The 23,855-nt window shown below is 41.6% G+C and overlaps 1 protein-coding gene across 1 annotated transcript in view; it reads right to left on the bottom strand.

Annotated features, from left to right (window-relative positions):
- syn2b (synapsin IIb) overlaps nt 1-17,534 on the bottom strand; it is a 266,425-nt gene extending 248,891 nt beyond the window's left edge. The window contains exon 1 of the mRNA XM_034166202.1: nt 16,396-17,534. Coding sequence (XP_034022093.1) covers nt 16,396-16,820 — 425 coding nt within the window. The 5' untranslated portion in view covers nt 16,821-17,534. The remainder of the gene's footprint in view (nt 1-16,395) is intronic.
- Between the last annotated feature and the right edge of the window lie 6,321 nt (nt 17,535-23,855).

The following is a 23,855-nucleotide window of genomic DNA, read 5'->3' as shown; positions in this document are numbered from 1 at the left end:
ATTGCTAAAAATAGTGCTGACTAGTTCGCGGATTTCGCTTATCGCAGGTTATTTTTAGAATGTAACTCCCGCGATAAACAAGGGACCACTGTATAGTTTTTAGGACTATATATTATAGTTTGGGAGTTTATTGCACAAATTACCACACTGTATGGTTTTACATAAATGGCTATTTTGGGGGTAATTTTCAGTTCAGCTATTAAAAAATGGTACCAGTTTGCTCCAGATGTCATGATTCTGAATATATATATGGTTTTTAGGGCTACATATTATAGTTTTGGAGTTTATCGCACATGGTACAACACATTTATCATTAAGACAGGTTCCACCAAGATCATAATATCCCTCACTTACTCAGTGACTCTAGTTGTTGGATATCAACGACTTGCCAACAGCCTATATTGCATGCAACACTCAAGATCTGTTGAGTAACCAGTGTCATCAAGGCACAGGTCCAAAATCTCCCTGAGTGGACATTCATATAACAAATTCCTTTTATAGTGTCTGGAAAAAATTGTGGCCATCTTGCTGCAATTTTGGAAGCTATTGTGAAATGTCCTCTTACTATACATTCTGCCACATGACCTGTTGGTCATGTGGAATTTCAAAATCACACGAGAGCTGGTCTTGACATTCTGGTGTAGCACCTGTTAAATACTTTTTCAAGTTTCTGCGTGATTGTCCATGTTTTACAACCATACAGCAGAACACTTTCAACTGTGGCTTAGAGCAGATGTATTTTTAGGTTTCCAAAGGGGTTGGTTTCTACACGTTGCTGAGTTTATTCCAAGCTTTCTGTGCCAATGCCTTTTTACATTTATATATTATCAGTGATCCTCATCGAAGATGACAAATATGACTTCCTCTTGTGAGCTGCCATCTTCAATTTGGAGTTCAGTTCTGATGTCTGCTTGAACACCATAAACTGTATTATTTTCATGTTCATGTGCAGACCAACAGGAACAGCAGTGTTTTCAACCACTCACTGCAGTTACTGTGCTTGTGTGATTGTGTCTGACAATAGCACAGTGTCATCTGCAAAGTTGAGATCTGTTATGCTATTAGGCCTGACACAGCCACTTCTTCTCTGGTGAAACCTCCACTCTCTTTCCTACTATCTATTGTTTGGTGTATTAATGCATTTACATTCTCTTTATGAATACTTTTAAGCAGGGGCAGATCCAGAATTTTGCAAAGAAGGGGGGCATGGATTTGCAAACTAGTAAGACATGACACATGACTAAGGAAAATTCTTGAATTTCTAGGTTCCATTTCCTGGATCTTGGCACATATTTTACCATAAATTATCTTGATGTGATGCAGTGACTTTATGACAACAAGTAACAGAGAACATTTGAAATGTCTGTGGCTAAAAAAGTGAACACCCTTGCCGAATCATGGTCTGATACAAATGTATCTAGATGAGTCACTTGTTGCTGAATAGAGGGTTCAGAAACAGCATTCAGCAGGGATTTTTATTGCCCCCCACACACCCCACCCCCCACTGCTGGTGTTGCAGACTAAATGCCCCCCCCCCCCCAAAAAAAAAACAAGAAAACTTGGTCAGACCTGTCTTCATTGCACATTTTGTGACATTTTTAGCAGAATTTTAAACCTTAAAGTATGCATCACAACATATCAAATGAACTGACTATTCTAAATAAATAAAAAATTATGAAAATATTGATGTCTATTTTTTTTATTTCTTAATTTCTCTCAGCCATATGCTGAGAGAAATTAAGCCATAAACATGGCAAAATCAGCTTGATTTCACCTGCCTCTGATAAACACTCACAAACATCAAGCTGTGAGGAATATGAATTTTGGTGACACCATCTCAGGTCACGCCCCTAAAATGAATGGGGAAAAACGTAATTTTTTACAGTGTGAAATCAGTGGTTTTGTGGACTTTGACAGTGAATATGTCAAAATTGTTAAAATCTGTGTTTTGCAGGAATGTAGTCCAAAGATAATATTTTGAGGAAGAAAGTGAGAGGGTTTTTTTTAATAGAGCATCTCAGACACACAGCACAAGTGAAGCCCAGCACAGCGTGAGAATGGTGTTCAAAACATGATGGATCTAACCACAGATTTTATGCTTTCCTTTCATGTGACCAGGAGAAAATTCTTAACAAAGCGTGTTTCCTCTCCCAAAAGTGTAGATACGGCCATGTTTATGGTCTGTGCCACCGCGTTACCCCATGCTAAACTAAGATGCTACATGTTTGACCCCGGCCAGTCGTACTTTCTCACAAAGAGATGTTTGATCTGTTAAAAGACTACCATTTGGTGTCTTTTACCATTTACCAATGTGGTGAAAGGAGGGTTGAAGAGGAGTGGCCAAGGAGGGAAGTTTTGTTTACATCCTGAAACCTTGCACAAGTCCAACATCTATTGATAGAAAAATCATTCAAAGCACACTTAAAATATTTTTGATGACACACTTTGTCACAAGGAGGATACACATTACATTAGATAAACCGATCACGTGTGTTCTGGTGGTCAGTTGATGCCTCCCATCATATAAATCATAATCCACAGTTCAAAACAAGTACCTCTTCAATACTGGTAGATTGATACAAAAGAACAGTGAATCCCAATTTCCTGCTGCTGTGTTTTTCTCTTTATCAGCGTGGGATTGTTTTGGACACGCTGGCATATGACAGACAGGAAATGGGGGTTAAATTGAACAATTTTCCAGCATCACAGAGAATATGTAAATAGATCTAACTCTTGGTGGGATGGGACTTGATGGGACTGCAAAAGGTGTTCATACGCTCTTATAGCTGTCAAATTGTACCATGGGGGATCTATAAACACTAGGTAATGAGAAAAGCAGCACTGATCATGCAACTGATGGCTGGAATAAAACAAGAGTTTGATGAGAATGTGTGCAAATTTTATGCAGTAAATACTCCAATAATAGCAGAACAGGCTACCCCTATTAAATAAAACATTGAAGAGAGATGCATGAAAATATTTTTTAAAAGTAGAACAATTAAAGAAAAGCAGAAAGTAAAAGGTGATATGTCACATCGGTGAACCTTGAAAAGTAAAATATCTGAATTATTTTTTTTTTACTTCATTCCACTCATGCACAACCTCCATCAAGACTCAAATTAATCTATCATTTTTAAACCCAAACTGCATTGGGTGCAAGCCCCCCCCCCACCTTAATTCCCTCTCTAAATCTGTCACTGAACTCCCAATGACCTTTATATTTGCTGATTTGTCTTAGCAAATATCAAGGTCACTGGGGTCAAATGTCAGTGCGAGCTTTGTTTCACAGTTTGAAGCATTTTTTTTTTCGGAAATCAGTAATATGCGACACATAATACATAGAAGGTACTGTGACTGTTTACAGACTGCACACATCTTCATATTTTCAAGGTATATCACTTTATAGCCCTGATGCAAGCAATGCTCAGAGTCCTCCTGGGGGGCTTTCTGTTTTCCATTCTTGCTCTCTGTTGAGTGGAATAATCGATAACATTTCACAGAATGCCTCTCTGACCCAGATGCTTTGAGGCAAACACCGTCTCCAAGTAAGCCCTAATGGAATTAACATTAATATTAATGTTGACCACTCAGTTTGAAAGATTGTTTACCAAGAAAGGTTATGGAAATAATACCAGCGATGCTACCACTCCATTGCACCATGCTTCATAAAGGTATTGTTACTTAATGGTTACAGACGTCGCTACTTCAATGTGTAGAAATCATATGTATCTTAGGGCATGTCAGCATCACAAATCATCATGTCAATTAAATATTTGCCAGATATTTGTTACCTTGTTGTTTTACTGGGAATGTTTCAGCCCATATCTCACCTCTGCAAGTTTCAAGAAAATCGGTCCACACATTTTTCTAGGAATCCTGGAGATACAGTGGGGAAAATAAGCATTTCACCCCCTGTCAGTTTTGCAGGTTTTCCCACCTACAAAGAATGGAGAGGTCTGTAATTTTTATCGTAGGTACACTTCAACATTAACAGACAGAATCTAAAAAAAACAATCCAGTAAATCGCATTGTATGATTTTTAAATAATTAATTTGCATTTTATTGCATAAAATAAGTATTTGACCCCCTAGAAAAACAGAGCTTATCAACTGGTACAGAAACATTTGTCTGCCATTACAGAGGTCAGATGTTTCCTGTAGTTCTTGACCAAGTTTTCACACACTGCAACAGGGATTTTGGTCCATTCCTCCATACAGATCTTCTCCAAATCTTTCAGGTTTGGAGTTTCAGCTCCCTCCAAAGGTAAATGCTTCTTACGGAGCCCAACCTTAGTTGCCCTGGCTGTCTGTTTGGGGTCAATGTCATGCTGGAAGACCCAGCCATGACCAATCTTCAATGCTTTTACTGAGGGAAGGAGGTTGTTTGCCAAAATCTCGTAATACATGACCCCATCCATCCTCCCTTTAATACAGTGCAGTTGTCCTGTCCCCTTTGCAGGAGAGCATCCCCAGAGTATGATGTTTCCACCCCCATGCTTCACGGTTGGGATGGTTTTCTTGGGGTTGTTCTCATCCTCTAAACATGGTAAGAGGAGTTGATTCCAAAAAGCTCTATTCTGGTCTTATCTGACCACATGACCTTCTCCCATGCCTCCTCTGGATCATCCAGATGGTCAGTGGTGAACTTAAAACGGGCTTGGACATGTGCTGGCTTGAGCAGGGGGACCTTGCTGCCCTGCAGGATTTTAAACCATGACAGCATCATGTGTTACTAATGTAATCTTTGTGACTGTGGTCCCAGCTCTCTTCAAGTCATTGACCAGGTCCTTCTGTGTAGTTCTGAGCTTTCTCAGAATCATCCCTACCCCACAAAGTGAGATCTTGCACGGAATCCCAGACCGAGGGAGATTGACAGTCATCTTGTGTTTCTTCCACTTTCTAATAAATAATCATAACAGTTGTCTTCTACCAAGCTGCTTGCCTGTTGTCCTGTAGTCCATCCCAGCCTTGTGCAGGTCTACAGTTTTGTCCCTGGTGTCCTTAGACAGCTCTTTGGTCTTGGCTAAGGTGGACAGGTTGGAGTGTGATTGATTGAGTGTGTGAACAGGTGTCTTTTATACAGGTAACAGGTTCAAACAGGTGCAATTAATACAGGTAAAGAGTGCAGAATAAGAGGGCTTCTTAAAGAAAAATTAACAGGTCTGTGTGAGCCAGAATTCTTGCTGGCTGGTAGAATCAAATCAAATTCATTAATTTATATAGCGCCAATTCACGATGAAATCGTCTCAAGGCGCTTCACACAACATAAAAAAAAAAAAAAAAAACTGAAATTAAAAATTTAAAACACAATAAAAAGACAACCATAAAAGAATACAAGAATAAAAACATCATAACACTAATGATAAAACAGGGAAAACAAATGAGTCTTTAAACATGACTTAAAAGTCTCCACAGTATCCGACTGCCAAATGTGTGCCGGGAGATCGTTCCACAGAGCTGGTGCACGGTAGGAGAAAGCTCTGTGACCGGCAGACTTTTTATTCACCCTGGGAACACATAGAAGTCCTGCACCCTGAGAACACAGGGCCCAAACTGGTACATAGGGGCTTACCAGGTCAGCCAGATAGGGAGGTGCAAGTCCATGAACAATTTTATAAACTAATAACAGTACTTTAAAATCCGATCTTGCAGCAACTGGAAGCCAGTGCAGGGACGCCAAAACGGGCATAATGTGGTCAAATTTTCTGGTTTGTGTCAAAAGTCTGGCAGGAGCATTTTGAACCAATTGAAGACCCCTAATCCTGGACTGCGGTAAGCGAGAAAATAGAGCATTACAATAGTCCAATCTAGAAGAGACAAATGTACGAATCAAAGTCTCAACATCAGCCATAGACAGGATGGGACGAATCTTCACTATATTTCGTAAATGGAAGAAAGCAGTCCTCGTAATGTCTCTAATGTGGAGATTAAAGGACAACGTAGGATTAAAAAAAATTACTCCAAGGTTCCTCACTTTATCGGTATGATGTATAACACATGAACCTAAGCTAAGTGCTAGCTGATCAAATTGATGCCGATACCTTGCTGGACCAAGAACCATGGTAGGGGGTCAAATACTTATTTTATGCAATAAAATGCAAATTAATTATTTAAAAATCATACAATGTGATTTTCTGGATTTTTTTTTTTTTTTAGATTCTGTCTCTCACAGTTGAAGTGTACCTATGATAAAAATTACAGACCTCTCCATTCTTTGTAGGTGTGAAAACCTGCAAAACTGACAGGGGGTCAAATACTTATTTCCCCCACTCTATAGATGTGCGTTTCTGCATTTATTTGTGTGTCACATCAGTGCGAGCAATGATCTTGAGTCATTCTAAAATGTTACACGGCCCAGTTGTTACGCATGGAGACATTTATTGTTGAAGAAACAAGCACAAAGTAAACTGTTAACTTTTCAAAAATGCCCGATGTTTACAATGAATGGTGTTTTTTCTAAATCTGCATACGAGGAGGCGGCGGGGACGTCTCTGCTGCTGGAGCACACCATATGTCAGCACCACAGGTCAACATCAGGCTTCAAGTGCACAAAATACAGATGCTATCAGCAACCGCTAAATTTCATTTTGACCTCGATAAAACATTTTGCGTGCGGACACCTAACCTACTTGCATGTTCCCTCCCACAATTTTGTACACTCGGGTGGACAAACCCCAAATTGTACACTCAACAAAAATATAAACGCAACACTTTTGGTTTTGCTCCCATTTTGTATGAGATGAACTCAAAGATCTAAAACTTTTTCCACATACACAATATCACCATTTCCCTCAAATATTGTTCACAAACCAGTCTAAATCTGTGATAGTGAGCACTTCTCCTTTGCTGAGATAATCCATCCCACCTCACAGGTGTGCCATATCAAGATGCTGATTAGACACCATGATTAGTGCACAGGTGTGCCTTAGACTGCCCACATTAAAAGGCCACTCTAAATGGCCATTATTTGTGTATCTGAGAGATGCGATCCTCAGTGCAATCTGTTAAGATATCAGCGTGGACTTGTTGTTGGGAAAGTGTAGTGACACGGACCCACAACAGGGGGCGGTAATGAACGGACAATGGATGAGCCAAAAAGTAACAATTTAATGTTGTGAATTGCACAACGGAATACAGACAATTGCAGTTGAGGAGTACAGTCAATCATACACAAGGTGACGTGTGGGCAGGCTCGAGGATAGAAGACGTCCGTCCAGAGAAGAGCCGGATCCCACACGGCTTCCACTGCCAATGGATCTGAAGAACACCGGAGCCGCCAAGTCCTGGGTCCCAGGTGGCCACCGTCTTCAGCTGTCAGACCAGGTACTGCTGGCAGAAACAGAAACAGTTAATGGTGGGTGTGTGAAGACACACCCAGTAATTGTTCCCTGAGTAGTTCCTCCGGGAGGGAGAACCTCCACCTCCAGATACAATATCACCCGTGCAGCTCCTGTTGGTCTCCTTCCTGGATGGAGTGAGAGACGAAGACTGTCGTCCTCTCACTGTCCTCCAATCCAGCCTTCAATAGACCCCGCAGGAACACGGCTGCACACAGACCACTGTTTACAACAATGAATAATCACAGCAGAGAAAATTACCTTGTTCAGTAGCTGATTTCTCGCGAGGAGGTGGAGTTGCAGTCCGGCCTTTATAGTGATGGTGATGAGTGACAGCTGGTGCTGATAAATGACAGCTGTCACTCCCAGCGACTCCGACGCCCTCTCGTGCTTGGAGCCCGCACTCCAAGCAGGGCGCCATCTGGTGGTGGTGGGCCAGCAGTACCTCCTCTTCAGAGGCCCACACAACACTTGTTTTTGTTTTTGTTTTATTGCAAGTACTATGGTCTTTGCACGCATTTTAGCAGTCTTTTAGTCAACAAGGGCCTGTCTTTTCCTAAACCACATTTTTTTAAAATAATTGGAAGAAACCAGAAAGATTCCATGTTGAAAAAAAACCTGTTTATTTTTTCGAACCTCATAACCTCATATTTTTTGTTAACCTCATAACAACATGCACACTGGTAGCGTTTAAACCTACGACCTTTCTTACTGCAAATTCACCAGGGTTAAATTCCATTTTAAAACGCTGCAGGTATGGTGTTAATTTTCTTAACTCTGTTTACTCATAAAATGCTATTTTTAAGTCTCTTGGTCTTTACAGTGTTGGTGTTATTTCTCAGAGTCGATCATATCAGCATTAATTAAACTTTCAGCAGGTGTTATATAATTCGGTTTATGATCTTGCAGCCTTAACATGAAGGTTAAATGTGCTCCGACCGTGACTGCAATGCCATTTGCACTGGGAGCTGCCAGGAAACTCTATATATGACACGTGACTAGACCGCAGCCTTTAACGAGACTCTTAGCTCAGGCTGCTTACAATCTGATGTGACATTTTATTCAATTTCATTTTATTTAATTGTCACTTAATATACTGCATTGATATAATGTCCTACGGAAGCAGCCCAGTGTGGCGGCACCGCAGTGCACCTTCATGTATCCACACACATACTATATAGACGTCCATCCATCCATTTTCCATACCCGCTTACTCCAATTATGGGTCATGGGGGCTGGAACCCATCCCAGCAGTCATAGGGCGTGAGGCGGGGTACACCCTGGACAGGATGCCAGTCTGTCACAGGGCTACTGTATATACAAAAAGATAAAATGCTGTGCTGATTGTGTTGGAAATATTACTGAAAATTCTGTGAAAATCATCAAGCCAACTTTCAACATCTAATTTTCAGCAGTCAGAAAAAAAGCCATAAAGAAAATGATGTTAAAAGGTATGTAGGCTAAGTCGAAAGAATAAACAGTTCTGCAAATTCAGTTTTAATGGGAAAATGATCTTAACGTTAACCAATAATTTAAAATATGTTATTTCCCTGTCCCATCAGTTACTTTTGCTGGCCGTAAGTCTGACAGTCGATTCTCTTCCACATAACTTACCAACAGCAGCTTGTTTTTCACCATCCTCACTTTGTCTTCCTCTTTCTGTGTACCTTCTCTCATTTGCATCATACTCATCATCTGCATTAGTCCTGCCTGCATTCTTTCATCTCTTCCTCCACTTCCACTCTCCTCTCTGACAAAACGTTATCACTTGAACATGGTTCTGGTTCTGTAGAGTGCAGCTGCTAATGAAATGGTGGGATGCTAACCATCGATGGAGGGCTGATGATAAACCATTAGGCCAAGGGGAAAAAAATCATGCTATTATCATTATTATCACTTACACTACACAATCATCAAACAAAGAACATCCCGTCACTGTGAGCTTTTCATCTGCACTTGACAGAAACAAAGTTCATTTGATTTATTATGTGTGTTACCATGATGATTCCTGTGACGTTAATTAGCATACCAACATCTCTGGAAAACGTCTTGTAAATCACCTCAGAGGTATTACATGGTTTTTTGATTTAAAAGTGTTCATTTCTCACTAAAATTTACAAAATATGAGAGAAAAAAATGCCAAACATATTACATTTATATACAGATTTATATAGATAGATTTAAACAGCTGTCTGAAGGGTATTCCACCATCTTGGATTATTTTGTTGGCCAACCAACCAATGTACGAGGGCTGTCCGTAAAGTATAGGTCCTTTTTATTTTTTTCAAAAACTATATGGATTTCATTCATATGTTTTTACGTCAGACATGCTTGAACCCTCGTGCGCATGCGTGAGTTTTTCCACGCCTGTCGGTGACGTCATTCGCCTGTGAGCACTCCTTGTGGGAGGAGTCGTCCAGCGCCTCGTCGGAATTCCTTTGTCTGAGAAGTTGCTGAGAGACTGGCGCTTTGTTTGATCAAAATTTTTTCTAAACCTGTGAGACACATCGAAGTGGACATGGTTCGAAAAATTAAGCTGGTTTTCAGTGAAAATTTTAACAGCTGATGAGAGATTTTGAGGTGATTCTGTCGCTTTAAGGACTTTTCACGGTGCGAGACGTCGCGCAGCACTCTCAGGCAGCGTCATCAGCCTGTTTCAAGCTTAAAACCTCCACATTTCAGGCTCTATTGATCCAGGACGTCGTGAGAGAACAGAGACGTTTCAGAAGAAGTCGGTTTCAGCATTTTATCCGGATATTCCACTGTTAAAGGAGATTTTTTTAATGAAAGACGTGCGGACGGGTCCGCGCGTTGGGACGCAGCCGACGCGGCGGCACAGGAAAAACACCTCCATGTTGATAACCATTTGTTAAAATCCAGTTGGCTTTTGATGGCTTTCAGTGGAGTGAGTATATGACAAATTGTTTATCAGCTGGAGATGTTCCAACTTGTCCTTAAGGCTTCCAGCAGAGGTGTTTTTCCTGTGACGGAGCGTCGCGGCGGCTGCGAGCCGACGCTGCAGTCTTTCATTAAAAAAATCTCCTTTAACAGTGGAATATCCGGATAAAATGCTGAAACCGACTTCTTCTGAAACTTCTCTGTTCTCTCACGTCGTCCTGGATCAATAGAGCCTGAAATGTGGAGGTTTTAAGCTTGAAACAGGCTGATGACGCTGCCTGAGAGCGCTGCACGACGTCTCGCACCGTGAAAAGTCCTTAAAGCGACAGAGTCACCGACAGGCATGGAAAAACTCACGCATGCGCACGAGGGTTCAAGCATGTCTGACGTAAAAACATATGAATGAAATCCATATAGTTTTTGAAAAAAATAAAAAGGACCTATACTTTACGGACAGACCTCGTATGTCATGCTGGCTTCAGAAATCCTGGGGTAGAATATTTTATCTAACCTGGCTCTTTCACCAGTTTTTTTTTAAACTGCTACTGCTTATATTTGAAATATATTTTTAAAAATCACATTTTAAATAAAATCCAGAGGTGGGAGATCGGATGGGAGGCATGGCGGGTGCTGCTGTTGAGTAAAGTACAACCACTTGTGCAAAATACCACAGCAGAAAAAAACACCCTGTTCCACAGCTTACCAAAGTAGTGGACGGATAATGATATTATCAGCCTGCCTTTTTGGTGAGCCTGTATAGCATATCAGCATCCATGTAAAGTAATGGTAGCCCCAGCGAACACCTTAGAAAGTGATAATAACATCACTTGTAATAATTAAAAAAATGTCAGGTACCATTTTGTGGTCTTAAATTCACTGCAAAAACTGCAGGCGCTATTAAACAGCATTACATCCCGCAGAATATTGACACAAATTACAGTGCATCCACAAGGTATTCACAGCACTGTACTTCTTCCATATTTTTTATGTTATAGCCTTATTCTAAAATGGATGCTGTTCATTTTTTTCCTCAAAATTCTACACGCAATACCCCATAATGGCAATGTGAAAAAAGCTTTTTTAGATTTTTGCAAATTTATTAAAAAAATAAAAAACAAAACCAACTAAGAAATCACATGTACATAAGGATTCAAAGTCTTTGTCATGAAGCTCAAATTGAGCTCAGGTGGATCCTGTTATCACTGATCATTCTTGAGATATTTAGCTTAATTGGAGTCCACCTGTGGTAAATTCAGTTAATTGGACATGATATGAGGTCCCGCAGTTGACAGTACATGTCAGCGCATAAACCAACCATGAAGTCAAAGGAACTGTCTGTAGACCAGCGAGACAGGATTGTCTCAAGGCACAAATCTGGGGAAGGGTACAGAAACATTTCTGCTGCTTTGAAGGTCCCAGTGAGTGCAGTGGCCTCCATCAGCCATAAATAGAAGAAGTTCAGATCCACCAGGACTCTTCCTGGAGCTGGCCGTCCTTTCTAAACTGAGCAATTGGGAGAGAAGGGCCTTAGTCAGTGCGGTGACCAAGAACCCGATGGTCACTCTGTCAGAGCCCCAGTATTCCTCTGTGGAGAGAGGAGAACCTTCCAGAAGGACAACCATCTCTGCAGCAAAAGTAAAAGGCACATGGCAGCCCGTCTGGAGTTTGCCAAAATGCACCTGAAGGAGTCTCAGACCATGAGAAACAAAATTCTCTGGTTTGATGAGACAAAGATTGAACTCTTTAGCGTGAATGCCAGGCATCATGTTTGGAGGAAACCAGGCACCATCCCTACAATGAAGCATGGTGGTGGCAGCATTATGTTGTGGGGATGTTTTTCTGTGGCAGGAACTGGGAGACTGATCAGGATTGAGGAAACAATGAATGCAACAATGTACAGAGATAGCTATCCTGGATGGAAACCTGCTCCAGGGCACTCTTCACTTCAGACTGGGGTGACGTTAATCTTTTAAAAGGACAATGACCCTGTGACATCATATTTAATTAGACCTGAGGCTGTAATTGCTGCCAAACGTGCATCAAAAAAGTAATGTGCAAAGGCTGTGAATACTTATGTACATGTGATTTCTTAGTTTTTTTATTTTTAATAAATTTGCAAAAATTTCAAAAAACATTTTTCATGTTGTCATTATGGGGTGTTGTGAGTAGAATTTTGAGGGAAAAATTAATTCACTCCATTTTGGAATAAGGCTGTAACATAATGTGGAAAACGTGAAGTGCTGTGAATACTCTCTGGATGCACTGTAATTGCATATGCTATCAGCATATGCTATCAGCATATACTATCAGCAAACAACCATATTTCATTCAGTATCAAAGTCATGGACACATACAGTAGTGTGTCCATATGACATGAAGGTTTTATTTGAGCATTGGCTGTCAGTGAAGAACAGACTGAGTCACTCAGAGCTTCAAATTGTCCAGCATCCAATACAGAGCTTGTTTTTGTTTCATGTAAAGATCATTATGTGGAAAAATGATTACAGTACTTCAGTTTTTATTATTGAAAAGGATTAAATATTTCAGAATAATGATAATAATAATAATTCCATCTGACATGTCATTTAATACAGTGTTGCTCATGTCATTCTTCAGTTCTTCAGTAAGGCTGGTTTATTGACAGGGGTACATATCTACTGGAACTGTTACCAGGCAGGCACACCTGATTTAGTATGAGAAACTTGCTAAAGGTTTCCTTGCACCTTTTAAATGTCAGAGAAAATAGGGCCTAAATCGAAATGGAAGAATTATGTTAAGATTAACTCGTGTTACAGGAGCACTGATTTGGACCCAGCTAACAGGTACATTTACAACACACTTCACCACTTCACTCACTTTTTTTAGGAAAAAATCTCTCTCTCTCTCTCTCTCTCTCTCTCTCTCTCTCTCTAAGACATAATGCTGCATCCTCTTCTTGCAGTCGCTGCCAAAGATATGTTGAATCACTCCAACCAAGCACTGTTCTAGCCTGGTTTGGGGACAGGATCAAACCATTTCATGTAAATAGAGGAGGAAGACACAGAGGATCGCTTACTTTTTGGCAACAAACAAACAAAAAACAAGTACATAAACAAGAACCCATTAGTTTTATTAATATCTTGTAAATAAAATAATAATAAAGAAGGAATAAAATAATAAAACTGGTTTGTAACTTGAACCACAACAATGAAGGTGTTTGTTCAAATCCTTCCCATAACTTCAACCATAAACAATGAAGATATTGATTCAAATCTTGTCTGTAACTTGAGCCACAGCAATGAAGCTGTTGGTTCAAATCCTGTTTGTAACTTCAACCATAACAATGAAGACTGGTTCAAATCCTGTTTGTAACTTGAACCATAACAATGAAACTATGGGTTCATATCCTTTTTGTAACTTGAACCAACAATGAAGATATTGGTTCAAATCCTGTTTGTAACTTGAACTATAACAATGACTGTGAGTGACATGATTGGGTATAAAAGGAGCGTCCCCAAAAGGCTCAGCCGTTCACAAGCAAAGATGGGGTGAGGATCACCACTTTGTGAACAACTACATGAAAAAATAGCCCAACAGTTTAAGAACAATGTTTCTCAATGTTCAATTGCAAGTAATTTGGGGATTTCATCATCTACAGTCCATAATATAATCAGAAGATTCAGAGAATCTGGAGAACTTTCTACACGTAAACAGCAAGGCTGAAACCAACATTGAATGCCTGTGACCTTTGACCCCTCAGGCGGCACTGCGTTAAAAACCAACATCATTGTGTAAAGGATCTTACCGCATGGGCTCAGGAACACTTCAGAAAACCATTGTCATTTAACACAGTTTGTCGCTACATCTACAAGTACAAGTTAAAACTCTACCATGCAAAGTGAAAGCCATTCATCAACAACATCCAGAAATGCTGCCGCCTTCTCTGGGCCCGAGCTCATTTGAAATGGACAGACGCAAAGTGGAAAAGTGTGCTGTGGTCTGATGAGTCCACATTTCAAATTGTTTTTGGAAATCATGGATGTCGTGTCCTCCGGACAAACAAGGAGGAAGACCATCCAGATTGTTACCAGTGCAAAGTTCAAAAGCCAGCATCTGTGATGGTATGGGGGTGTGTTAGTGCCCATGGCATGGGCAACTTACACATCTGTGATGGCACCATCAATGCTGAACGGTACATCCAGCTTTTGGAGCAACACATGCTGCCATCCAAGCAACGTCTTTTTCAGGGATGTTCCTGATTATTGCAGCAAGACAATGCCAAGCCACATTCTGCACGTGTTACAACAGTGCGGCTGTTGTAACAGAGTGCGGGTACTAGACTGGCCTGCCTGCAGTCCAGACCTGTCGCCCGTTGAAAATGTGTAGCGCATTATGAAGCGCAAAATACGACAACGGAGACCCCAGACTGTTGAACAACTGAAGTCATACATCAGGCAAGAATGGGAAAGAATTCTACCTACAAAGCTTCAACAATTAGTGTCCTCAGTTCCCAAACGCTTATTGAATGTTGTTAGAAGGAAAGGTGATGTAACACAGAGGTAAACATACCACTGCCCCAGCTTTTTTGAAACGTGCTGCAGGCATCCATTTCAAAATGAGCAAATATTTGCACAAAAACAATAAAGTTTATCAGTTTGAACATTAAATATCTTGTCTTTGTGGTGTATTCAATTGAATAGGTTGAGGAGAATTTGCAAATCATTGTATTCTGTTTTATTAACATTTTACACAACGTCCCAACTTCATTGGAATTAGGGTTGTAGTATTTCAAGATTCCTTTATCTCCCTCATCCCCATTTATCTGCATCTGCTCCAATATTGGATGATTTATGTTCCAGATCAGCCCAACACACATTCTGGTGAAATTTTAGGGGTTTTTTTTGGGGGGGGGGGGGTTGGTCATCCTGTTGTTTGGGTAATCAGTGGTACATGTCTCTGTACAGTATGACAATGAACAAAAAGCTAAAATATGAACTCTGTGGTAACATCATTTGCATCAAAATGAAATGGCAGTGCACGTAGTGACATGCATTATTATGCATATCATTTTGCAGACACTAAAAATGTATCACAAACCAGACAAAGGATACATTAGCATTGGGTGTGAGCACTACACCAACATGAATATACAATGAAAACATCAAGCTATACTTTTCATCCGAGTTGTCAGTTTACAGAAAGTAAATCATCCAAAAATCATTACCAAGTATCATTACACTAAGATATTGAGTGTCTGAAAGCAGCGGCATATTGAAATGTAATGCCAAACTCCTTAAATCTCATTACTTTGAAAAGGCCAAATCTCATGTAGCTGCCATTTTATCATACAGCCATTCAAAACAAAGAGATAAGACACAACAACAACAGCTGACAGTGATGAGAGGCAGCAACACCCGATCCTCAGCATCCAGACAGACTCTCTGGTAGCCTGAAAATGTGATTTGCAGGTACAGCAAAACAGCGAGTGGGATAGCAACATCACTGCACCGAGGGTTCACGTTTCACTTGCAGATGGCGATGTTTTTATTCAGAGCTATATTCTCTGTGACACGCTGTGATGTCTGATGCGATTCTGGAAGGATAATATCTTCTCAACCAGCTCATGCTGCTGAGGTACGGAGGCACTTAATCACAGCTCAGTCACACGTACGTTACCATGAACACACATGAACGGAGACACGTGACAGCGCCGAGTGGCGTGATGCATGAAGTGTAACCCTGGAGGGAAAAAAGAGCTGTCATGTATGTTTCTATTTTGGGAGCAACTTCAGTGACAAAAAACAGTGTGTTCAAATATAATGAGAGAGAAGAAGAACACATACAGGAATATGAGACATGAGGATTAAACGTCTGAATTAGACAGTGTAAATGTCTGCTTTTGTTCCTCTAGCTGCACGTGCAGCTAGAGGAACATGAGCACCAAATGGTTTCATCTGCTTGTTAATGTCAAAACCTGGCTCGAAGCCACAATCAAAAACATGTTCCTTCTGCTGGCATATTAATATTTGATGGAACAAATGTACTGGAAATCCCATTTCAAAAAAATGTGTCAGATTACTAACTGCTGCTGGAAACTCCAGTTTCCTCCATAAGGATGCCACCAGTTAGAAACATGGACAATGCTCAACTTGCCAGCAGCCCATTAAGTCAGTTTCACTTACCACTCGTGTTGAGGCTCATCAATGACCAGGAGGATCTTGAACTTCTTTGAGATTGAAGAAGTTGGCGCTGATTGCTCCACAAAGCCTGCGGCGGAAGCTGCCGTCTGTTTGACCACGTTGGTGATGGAGCTGAAGAAGCCAGAGGAGGATGACGACTGGGCCTGTTGAGGTTGCTGCGTGAGCTGGGTTGGACGGCGATCTTGAAATGCGGGGGAGCTGACCGGTGCCTGGATTGGGGCTGGAGCTTTGGTAGGGGATTGGGCAGGGGCAGGTGCCACAGTAGGGCTTGTGCCCTGTTGCGAAGAGGTGGACGCGGTGGCTGGAGGAGGAGCAGGTGGGTCAGGCCTTTGGAGGTCTGTCATGTAGCCATTGGGCAGGTTGGACATGAAGCTGCTGTCGGACAGACGGCGTCGGAGGAAGTTCATGATTGTGGGCAAGCGGCTGGTCTTTAATTGCTGTGTGTTCTTTTGGATTGCTGGGCTGAACGGGCTTGTGAGCAGAATCTGGCAGGGATGCTGGAGGAGAAGCAGAGAAGAGCACGCCAATCAGTGGTTAGATGAATGACAGAGAGCAGTCCCAAAGATCCAGAATGGCCGAGCTTCTACAATGGACGGCAGGAGAGAAGGAAAGATGGATGTAGCGATGGATACAGCTCTGGGTCCAGTCTTCACAAGACAGCTCTCCAAACCGCAGCTAAGCCAGGAAAAACAGTACACATGTATGTGGTGTTCCTTCTCCTCCTGAGCCTCACACTTCCTCACAGATGCGCTCGTGTGACGCTTGAAAAGTATGTTTGAGAGGGACACGGACACAGAGGTGTGGTGTCGCCCCCCTTTGGTGAGATGCTGGTGTTTTCCCTCTCAACTGTGCCCGCGTGAGCTGCTGCAAGCTGAATACACTCAGGAGATGCTGCTCTCCTCCCTCATCCTTTCACTTGCTCTCTCTCTTGCTCTCTCTCTCTAGCTCCCCCCAAGCACACACACACACACACACTCTCTCTCTTCTCTCTCCTCCTCTGCTCTCGCTCTGCCTTCTCCCCTTGATGCCTTGCTTGCTCGGGCACTTGGCATGCTCAGTGGCTGTCTTCCCCTCCCCCCGAATTGTCTCTTCTGTCATCATCCACCTACATCATCGTCTGCGTCTGTGCATTGTGCTGCAGCCTTGTAGCTGCCACGTGTCGTGTGCAACCAATGGAAGGGGTTTCCTGCAAATGTGCATGAGCCCAATCTGACAAATGGAGAAGCCATCCACCCCATTTCTCACCATCCTCTATCTTCACCTCCCTTCCCTTTATATCATGTTAGCAGGTCACTGTGTGTACACGTGCTGGCTTATTTTGTCACTGAGCACATTTTAGTAATTATATTAAAAAAAAACACTGCCCATTACAAGGGTTTGGCATAATGGATGGCAGGACTGATTTGTGAAACAATTAGGATGAAAACAGAAAAAAAGAAAGAAAGAGGGTTTAAGGACTGATTCATCCTTCTGTGCTGCTTTTAAATGACTGATCTAATCAATCAAATCATTCCCTTCACTGGATGGAACATGTTCCTCTGTGTGCCGTGGTCACACACCATCCTACCGTAAACAAAGTACGGTGTACTGTACAAAGTACAAAGGACGGTGTACTGTACAAAGTACAAAGGACGGTGTACTGTCATACAAAAGTACTGCCAAAAAAATTATGGCAAAATCAAATCTAAATAACATCTTGATCTGCGAATGTTGGTTGAAATCCTGTGTTGCAGACCGAACGGTCCGCCCCTAAAAATCAGTCCGCCTTTTTTATCTGCGCATGCATCATTTCGGACCACAGCAGCACGTCTGAGACGAAGTCTCTTCACCCAAAGCAATCAAATGGATTAATGGGATTATTAACCATCAGATGATAAAGGTAAAACCTCTTAAATCATTCTAAAGTCAGTGTAAGCAGAAATGAGCCCATTTTAAACAGAAACTCAGTGAAATTCCATGATGCTTTGAAATGTCCGACACGCAGTGAACGCATCAGCTAGCTGATCGTTTAGCTGAGGCACTCTGATCGCTTCCGCCATCTTTTATTATGAAATAATGCTAAATTTATGTGGAAATGATTGTTGTACAAAAACTTCAGATATCTGTCACTGAGATAGATGATGACTACAGTGTAGTTTGAAGAAGAAACAAGGTTTTAATCCATGAACTGCATCATGAACCGCGTCATCGGGGGGACCGATGACTCCCCTAAAAATTGTCTTCGCTGCGCATGCATCATTTGGGACCACAGCAGCTTGTCTGAGACGGACTCTCTATACCCAAAGCGATCAAAGGGAAATAATGTGATTATTAACCATCGGATGACAAAGTAAAAACTCTTAAATCATTCTAAAGTCAGTTTTAAGCAGAAAAGAGGTGATAATCGGTGAATCACTACGCTTTGAAATGATGGAGGCGCAGTGAACGCAGCATCAGCAGCTTGTCTGGCTGTGGTGCTCTGACCGCTTCCTCTGTCTTTTATTATGAAATAATGCTGGATTCATGTTGAAATGATTGTTGTACAAAAGCTTCAGATATCTGTCGCTGAGATAGATGGTGACTAGAGTGCAGTTTTAAGCAGAAACGATGAAGTGACAATCGGTGAACTGTGGTTGATGCACAGAATTGACACATGCGCAGTGAAGGCAGGACAGACAGATTTTTGCACTCCTGAATTTGACCACTGATTCTGGAAAGGTGCTGTGCATTTCTGGTGTCAGAATGAGGCTCCAAACTTCAGCAGCCTAGCAACCTTGCAAATTATTTGATCTTAAATGGTTTAGTTAGAAACAGCATTAGGATATAAGATAAGATAAACTTTAACTTTATTGATCTCACAGAGGAGAAATTCACGTTACGTCAGCTAAGCAATAATAATACTTGAATACTTGTAACAGTACAAGACATAAGAAAATGAGGTAGAAATAGAATATGTGTATATATATATATATATATATATATATATATACATACATACACATACCTATACACATTAGTGCAGGGATTTGTTAACGAGTTGTTATTGCACATATTAATATTGCACGTGATTTGTGGACATATTATTGCATGTGGTTATTTCAGTGTTATTGTACAGTCTGACAGCAGCAGGGAGGAATGACCTGTGGTATCGTTCCTTCTTGCACTGAGGGTGCCTCAGCCTGTCACTGAACGAGCTGTTCAGCTCCACTACAGTCCGATGCAGAGGGTGAGAGGAGTTGTCCATGATGGATTTGAACTTAACACCCTCCTCTCAGCCACCTCCTCCAGAGAGTCCAGAGGACAGCCCAGGACAGAGCTGGACTTCCTGACCAGCTTATTCAGTCTCTTTCTCTCCCGCTCTGTGCTGCCCGGGGCCCAACAGACGACAGCATAGAGGAGAGCTGAGGCTACAACAGAGTCGTAGAAGGTCTTAAGCAGAGGCCCGCTCACTCCAAAGGATCTTAGTCTCCTCAGGAGGTGGAGGCAACTCTGGCCTTTTTCGTACAGGGTGTCAGTGTTGTGAGTCCAGTCCAGTTTGCTGTTAAGGTGAACACCCAGGTATTTAGTGGTACAGGTTAGCTAAAAGTTCCATAACAATTGTGCATTTTGTGATAAAAGTATAGAATATGGCACACATATCACAAAAGATATTCCAAGTAAAATATGATATTGGGCCATCATGAATTTTTGATATATCACACTTATGGCAGCCATTTTTCAAAATAAAAATTGAAAAATGCTCCAATCGCATTGAAAACTATACCACATTATTTGTCTGATTGTAAAGATTCCAAAAGTTATAGTTTGGACTATCTAAGACTGAATGTTATGCATTTATGGGGTAAAAACAGCAAAAAGGACGACAAAGGTCAATTTCAGTTTGTACATGGATCAATTTAAGTAAAAAGTGATGCAAATTATTGTTTGAGTTAATAGGGTTTTAAAAAGTAAAGGTTTGCACCATTTGTCATGCTTAGTTATCATGTTACAAGGTAACATATGTCATATGTCATAGAATCCAATAGACATCAACCTTGTTTGACCTTTACTTTGGAAACAAAACATAGGGCAGCACAGTGGCTTAGTGGTTAACACTGTCGACTCGCAGCAAGACGGACGTGGGATCACTTCGCATGCGGGGCCTTTCTGTGTGGGGTTTGCATGTTCTCCTCGTCTTTACGTGGGTTCTCGCCGGGTGCTCCGACTTCCTCCGACATCCAAAGGCATACAGGTTAGGTGAATTGGAAACTTTAAATTGGCCTTGCGTGTGGGTGTGACTGTGTTTGTCTTTCTATATGTGGCCCTGCGATAGACTGGTGTCCTATCCAGGGTGTACCCTGTCTCTTACCCTGTGATTGCTGGGACAAGCTCCAGCCCCTTATTACCCTTAAATGGAGTAAGCAGGTATGGAAAATGGATGGATGCATGGTGGTCACACCAAATTCTGACTGGTTTTCTAATCTCCCCAGACTAGAGTCCCTTAATTGAGAGCGTAGCATCAGCTCAGAACATGGTGCCATTTTGGGTCCAACTGTGCTGAAATACTGAATGAACCTTTTATGTTTTCAACATTTTTTTTATCATTTAACCACATACAGCAACACATCCAGTTACAGGTGCTATCAAAATAAATATAAAAATAGTTAAGCTATCAAATTTACAATTCATGATGATTTATTCAATTAATTTAAAGCCCGATTTATGCTTCTGCAGCTCTGTAACTCCGTGTCATGCAAGTAAAGCATATATACAGTCTATGGTGCTGGGAAGACAATTCAGGACCCCTGCTAGCAGTGGCTACTAGGTGCTGTGAACATGAATGTATTTGTCCTGTCAGAGCATTCTATCACAAATAACTTAAATTACATAGCCTGCTGTGTAGTTAATCGCATTAACAGACCATCTCAGAAGTCTGTGATCCAGGGTTTCGAGTGAGTGTAATATTAGTATTATTTCATTTACATATTAGCATCATTAGCACCAGTTTAGTAGTAATCATCAGGTAGCTTGGGGGCATTAGCTTCATTGATGGTGCAATGGTCAGTGCCAGTATTTCCGCTGATAGACGTTTGTATTTAATGTGTATGTTGGCAGCATTAGCGTGTATTAGCAGCAGGTATTAATAGGTTCATGACATCAGTTACAGTGATACTGCCATATTGCCAACACCACTTGCATGGCACTTAGAAAATGTGTGGCCAGTTGCACTCTTGGCACGACAACAGACTGCAGACAATCACTTTTATACTCGCAGAGAATTTGTCTAAGTCCCACACAGGTGTAGCTTTGGTGTGTGCTTAGATGACAGGAGGTGTGTCCTCCCATTGAAGTGACTGTGTTTAGACGGACATCGACAAACTGTGTTTGGACGGACATGGACAAACAACTGCCCACTGTGACGAGCGTGTGTCTGTTTGCTGTTATCAAGTGGACATAAATAAAAACATATATCACTGTGGCAACGAGCTGCAGCGAGTGAGGGCGCGCACGGCACACACATGGACAGGCTGCTGCCAGGTTGAACCGGACCGTTAGATCAGAACACGCAGCAGGTGATCTCACTGTCACATCACCCACATGAGCTCTGTTGGTGCGGTGTCCTGTGGCACGTCGTCCACAAAACATACGCGCGCGGCCTGTTGGAGACACGCCAGCAGATGTGGACATGAATGAGACAAGTGAACTGCTTCTCATTCATGTCATTTCATGACTGTATGTCTGTGACCATGGGTCATTTACAGAGGAACAGACCGATCATATTTGTATTGCTCACTTGATAAATGCGGTGTTTTTATATGGTGTGTGATTTTAATTTTTTTTTTTTTGTAATACTTCCATGTCCTTCCTGATATGAGGCAGATTCCCACAGCTTTCAAAGAACAGCTGTGTAGCTGACTCTGACTGGAAATCAGAGGCTTTGGATGGTGCAGGTTTGCGTCCAGTGGGTGGTATGTTCTTTTTTTTTTCCACATCAGCAGCGCGATGTGTATCCCACAGGTACTGGCTGGTTTTTTATATTTCCTCCACATAAGTGGTGCAATGTGCTGCAGATGGCACTGTGTGTTCTTGCCCAAAAGACACCGGCGCATGCCCATTATCACGCAATGTTTTGTGGTGCACTAATTTCGAACTGTTTTGCCGTTTTTATCCAAACGCCATCCAAACTTCGCACTATGTGTGAAGGGGCCCCAAGACTGCTACAGCATGGGCAGGTAAAATTGAAGCTATGAATTACGTATATAAAAGTGGTACCTTCAGGGGTGTGTCTGTTCAGGCCACAAATCTACAGTTTGGCACATTGTGCTGTTTTAGCTGCCTCCTTCCCACTGTGTGCTTCAGATTATTTGTGTTTGTGTCTCTTTCGGTGCTTATTCCAAAACAAACACCAACATTCTTTCCTTCATTCACTATCAAGGCGTGAGAGGAAAATGATACCTAAATAGCATCAGCAGCTGGCAGCCTGTGCTGCGTTTGGAGCTCTCAGCTTTGACTTCAAATAGACTCTGTAGATGACAGGAGAAAGAGGGAAAAAAAGATCATTCAAGCAGGGGAAAATACCACACATCTGCGCCACATTTTGGCAGGGTCAAGATTGCATTTGAAGAACGTATAGCAGCGTAGATCTACCTCCATCGTGCCTTCAGGGGGGCAGATATTCTTGAAACGAAGCAAATTGATTTCAGTTTACAAATATTCTCCAGCAGCAGTTCATTTCTAGTCTGACTCATCAAGCCCTGAGATATCTGGAAACCAACGTTTACTTTATTTCGATTGATGGTAATATATTCTTTGACCTTTATGCTGCTAAAAGGCTTTAGCTATGCACAAAACACTCATATGGCATGATGGTGTTGAGCTTCCTTTTTTATCGCCGTCGTTTGTGTGGACCAGCTGTTCTCATCTATATGAATAACATGTTGAGTGACAGGTAGCGAACATAAATACGCATTTTCATCAATATTGCTGTAAATACCCCAGATGTAAAGATTGAGTGCCATTTTCAGATTGCAGCACATTATTGCATTACAGTTCCATCACCTCATCTTTTATTCATCCTTTCACATTTAGATTCTAACCGTTTAGGACAGCACATGCTGACATTCATTCAAGTTTATTTGCAAATGCTTTGCAGCAATTTTTAAAGGATGTCAAATGTGTACCGGCGCTTAAAACATCATTTTGTGTAATGTGTAAAAACTACACATTTTCAGGTCATCACAATGAGTGAAGCTGCACGGTGGGGATGGTGTGTGTTTGTGTGTGTGTGTCTGTCTTTGGTCTCCAGCAAAGACAGAGTGAGTCACACAGCTGCAGTGTGAACTGTAGTAGCATCCTAAGCTCATCCTGGCCTACATGTTTCACCACACGCATGCACACACGCGTGCACATGCATGCACATCACGATTCCAAACTGCCATTATATAATACATTTTTTTTACTTGACATTATGCAGGCAACTGAGA

This window comes from Thalassophryne amazonica, chromosome 3 (assembly GCF_902500255.1).
Source record: "Thalassophryne amazonica chromosome 3, fThaAma1.1, whole genome shotgun sequence".
In the NCBI taxonomy this organism is placed as follows: domain Eukaryota; kingdom Metazoa; phylum Chordata; class Actinopteri; order Batrachoidiformes; family Batrachoididae; genus Thalassophryne; species Thalassophryne amazonica.
Note: the sequence above shows the minus strand (reverse complement) of the source record. Positions and strands in the feature narration are given on the sequence as shown.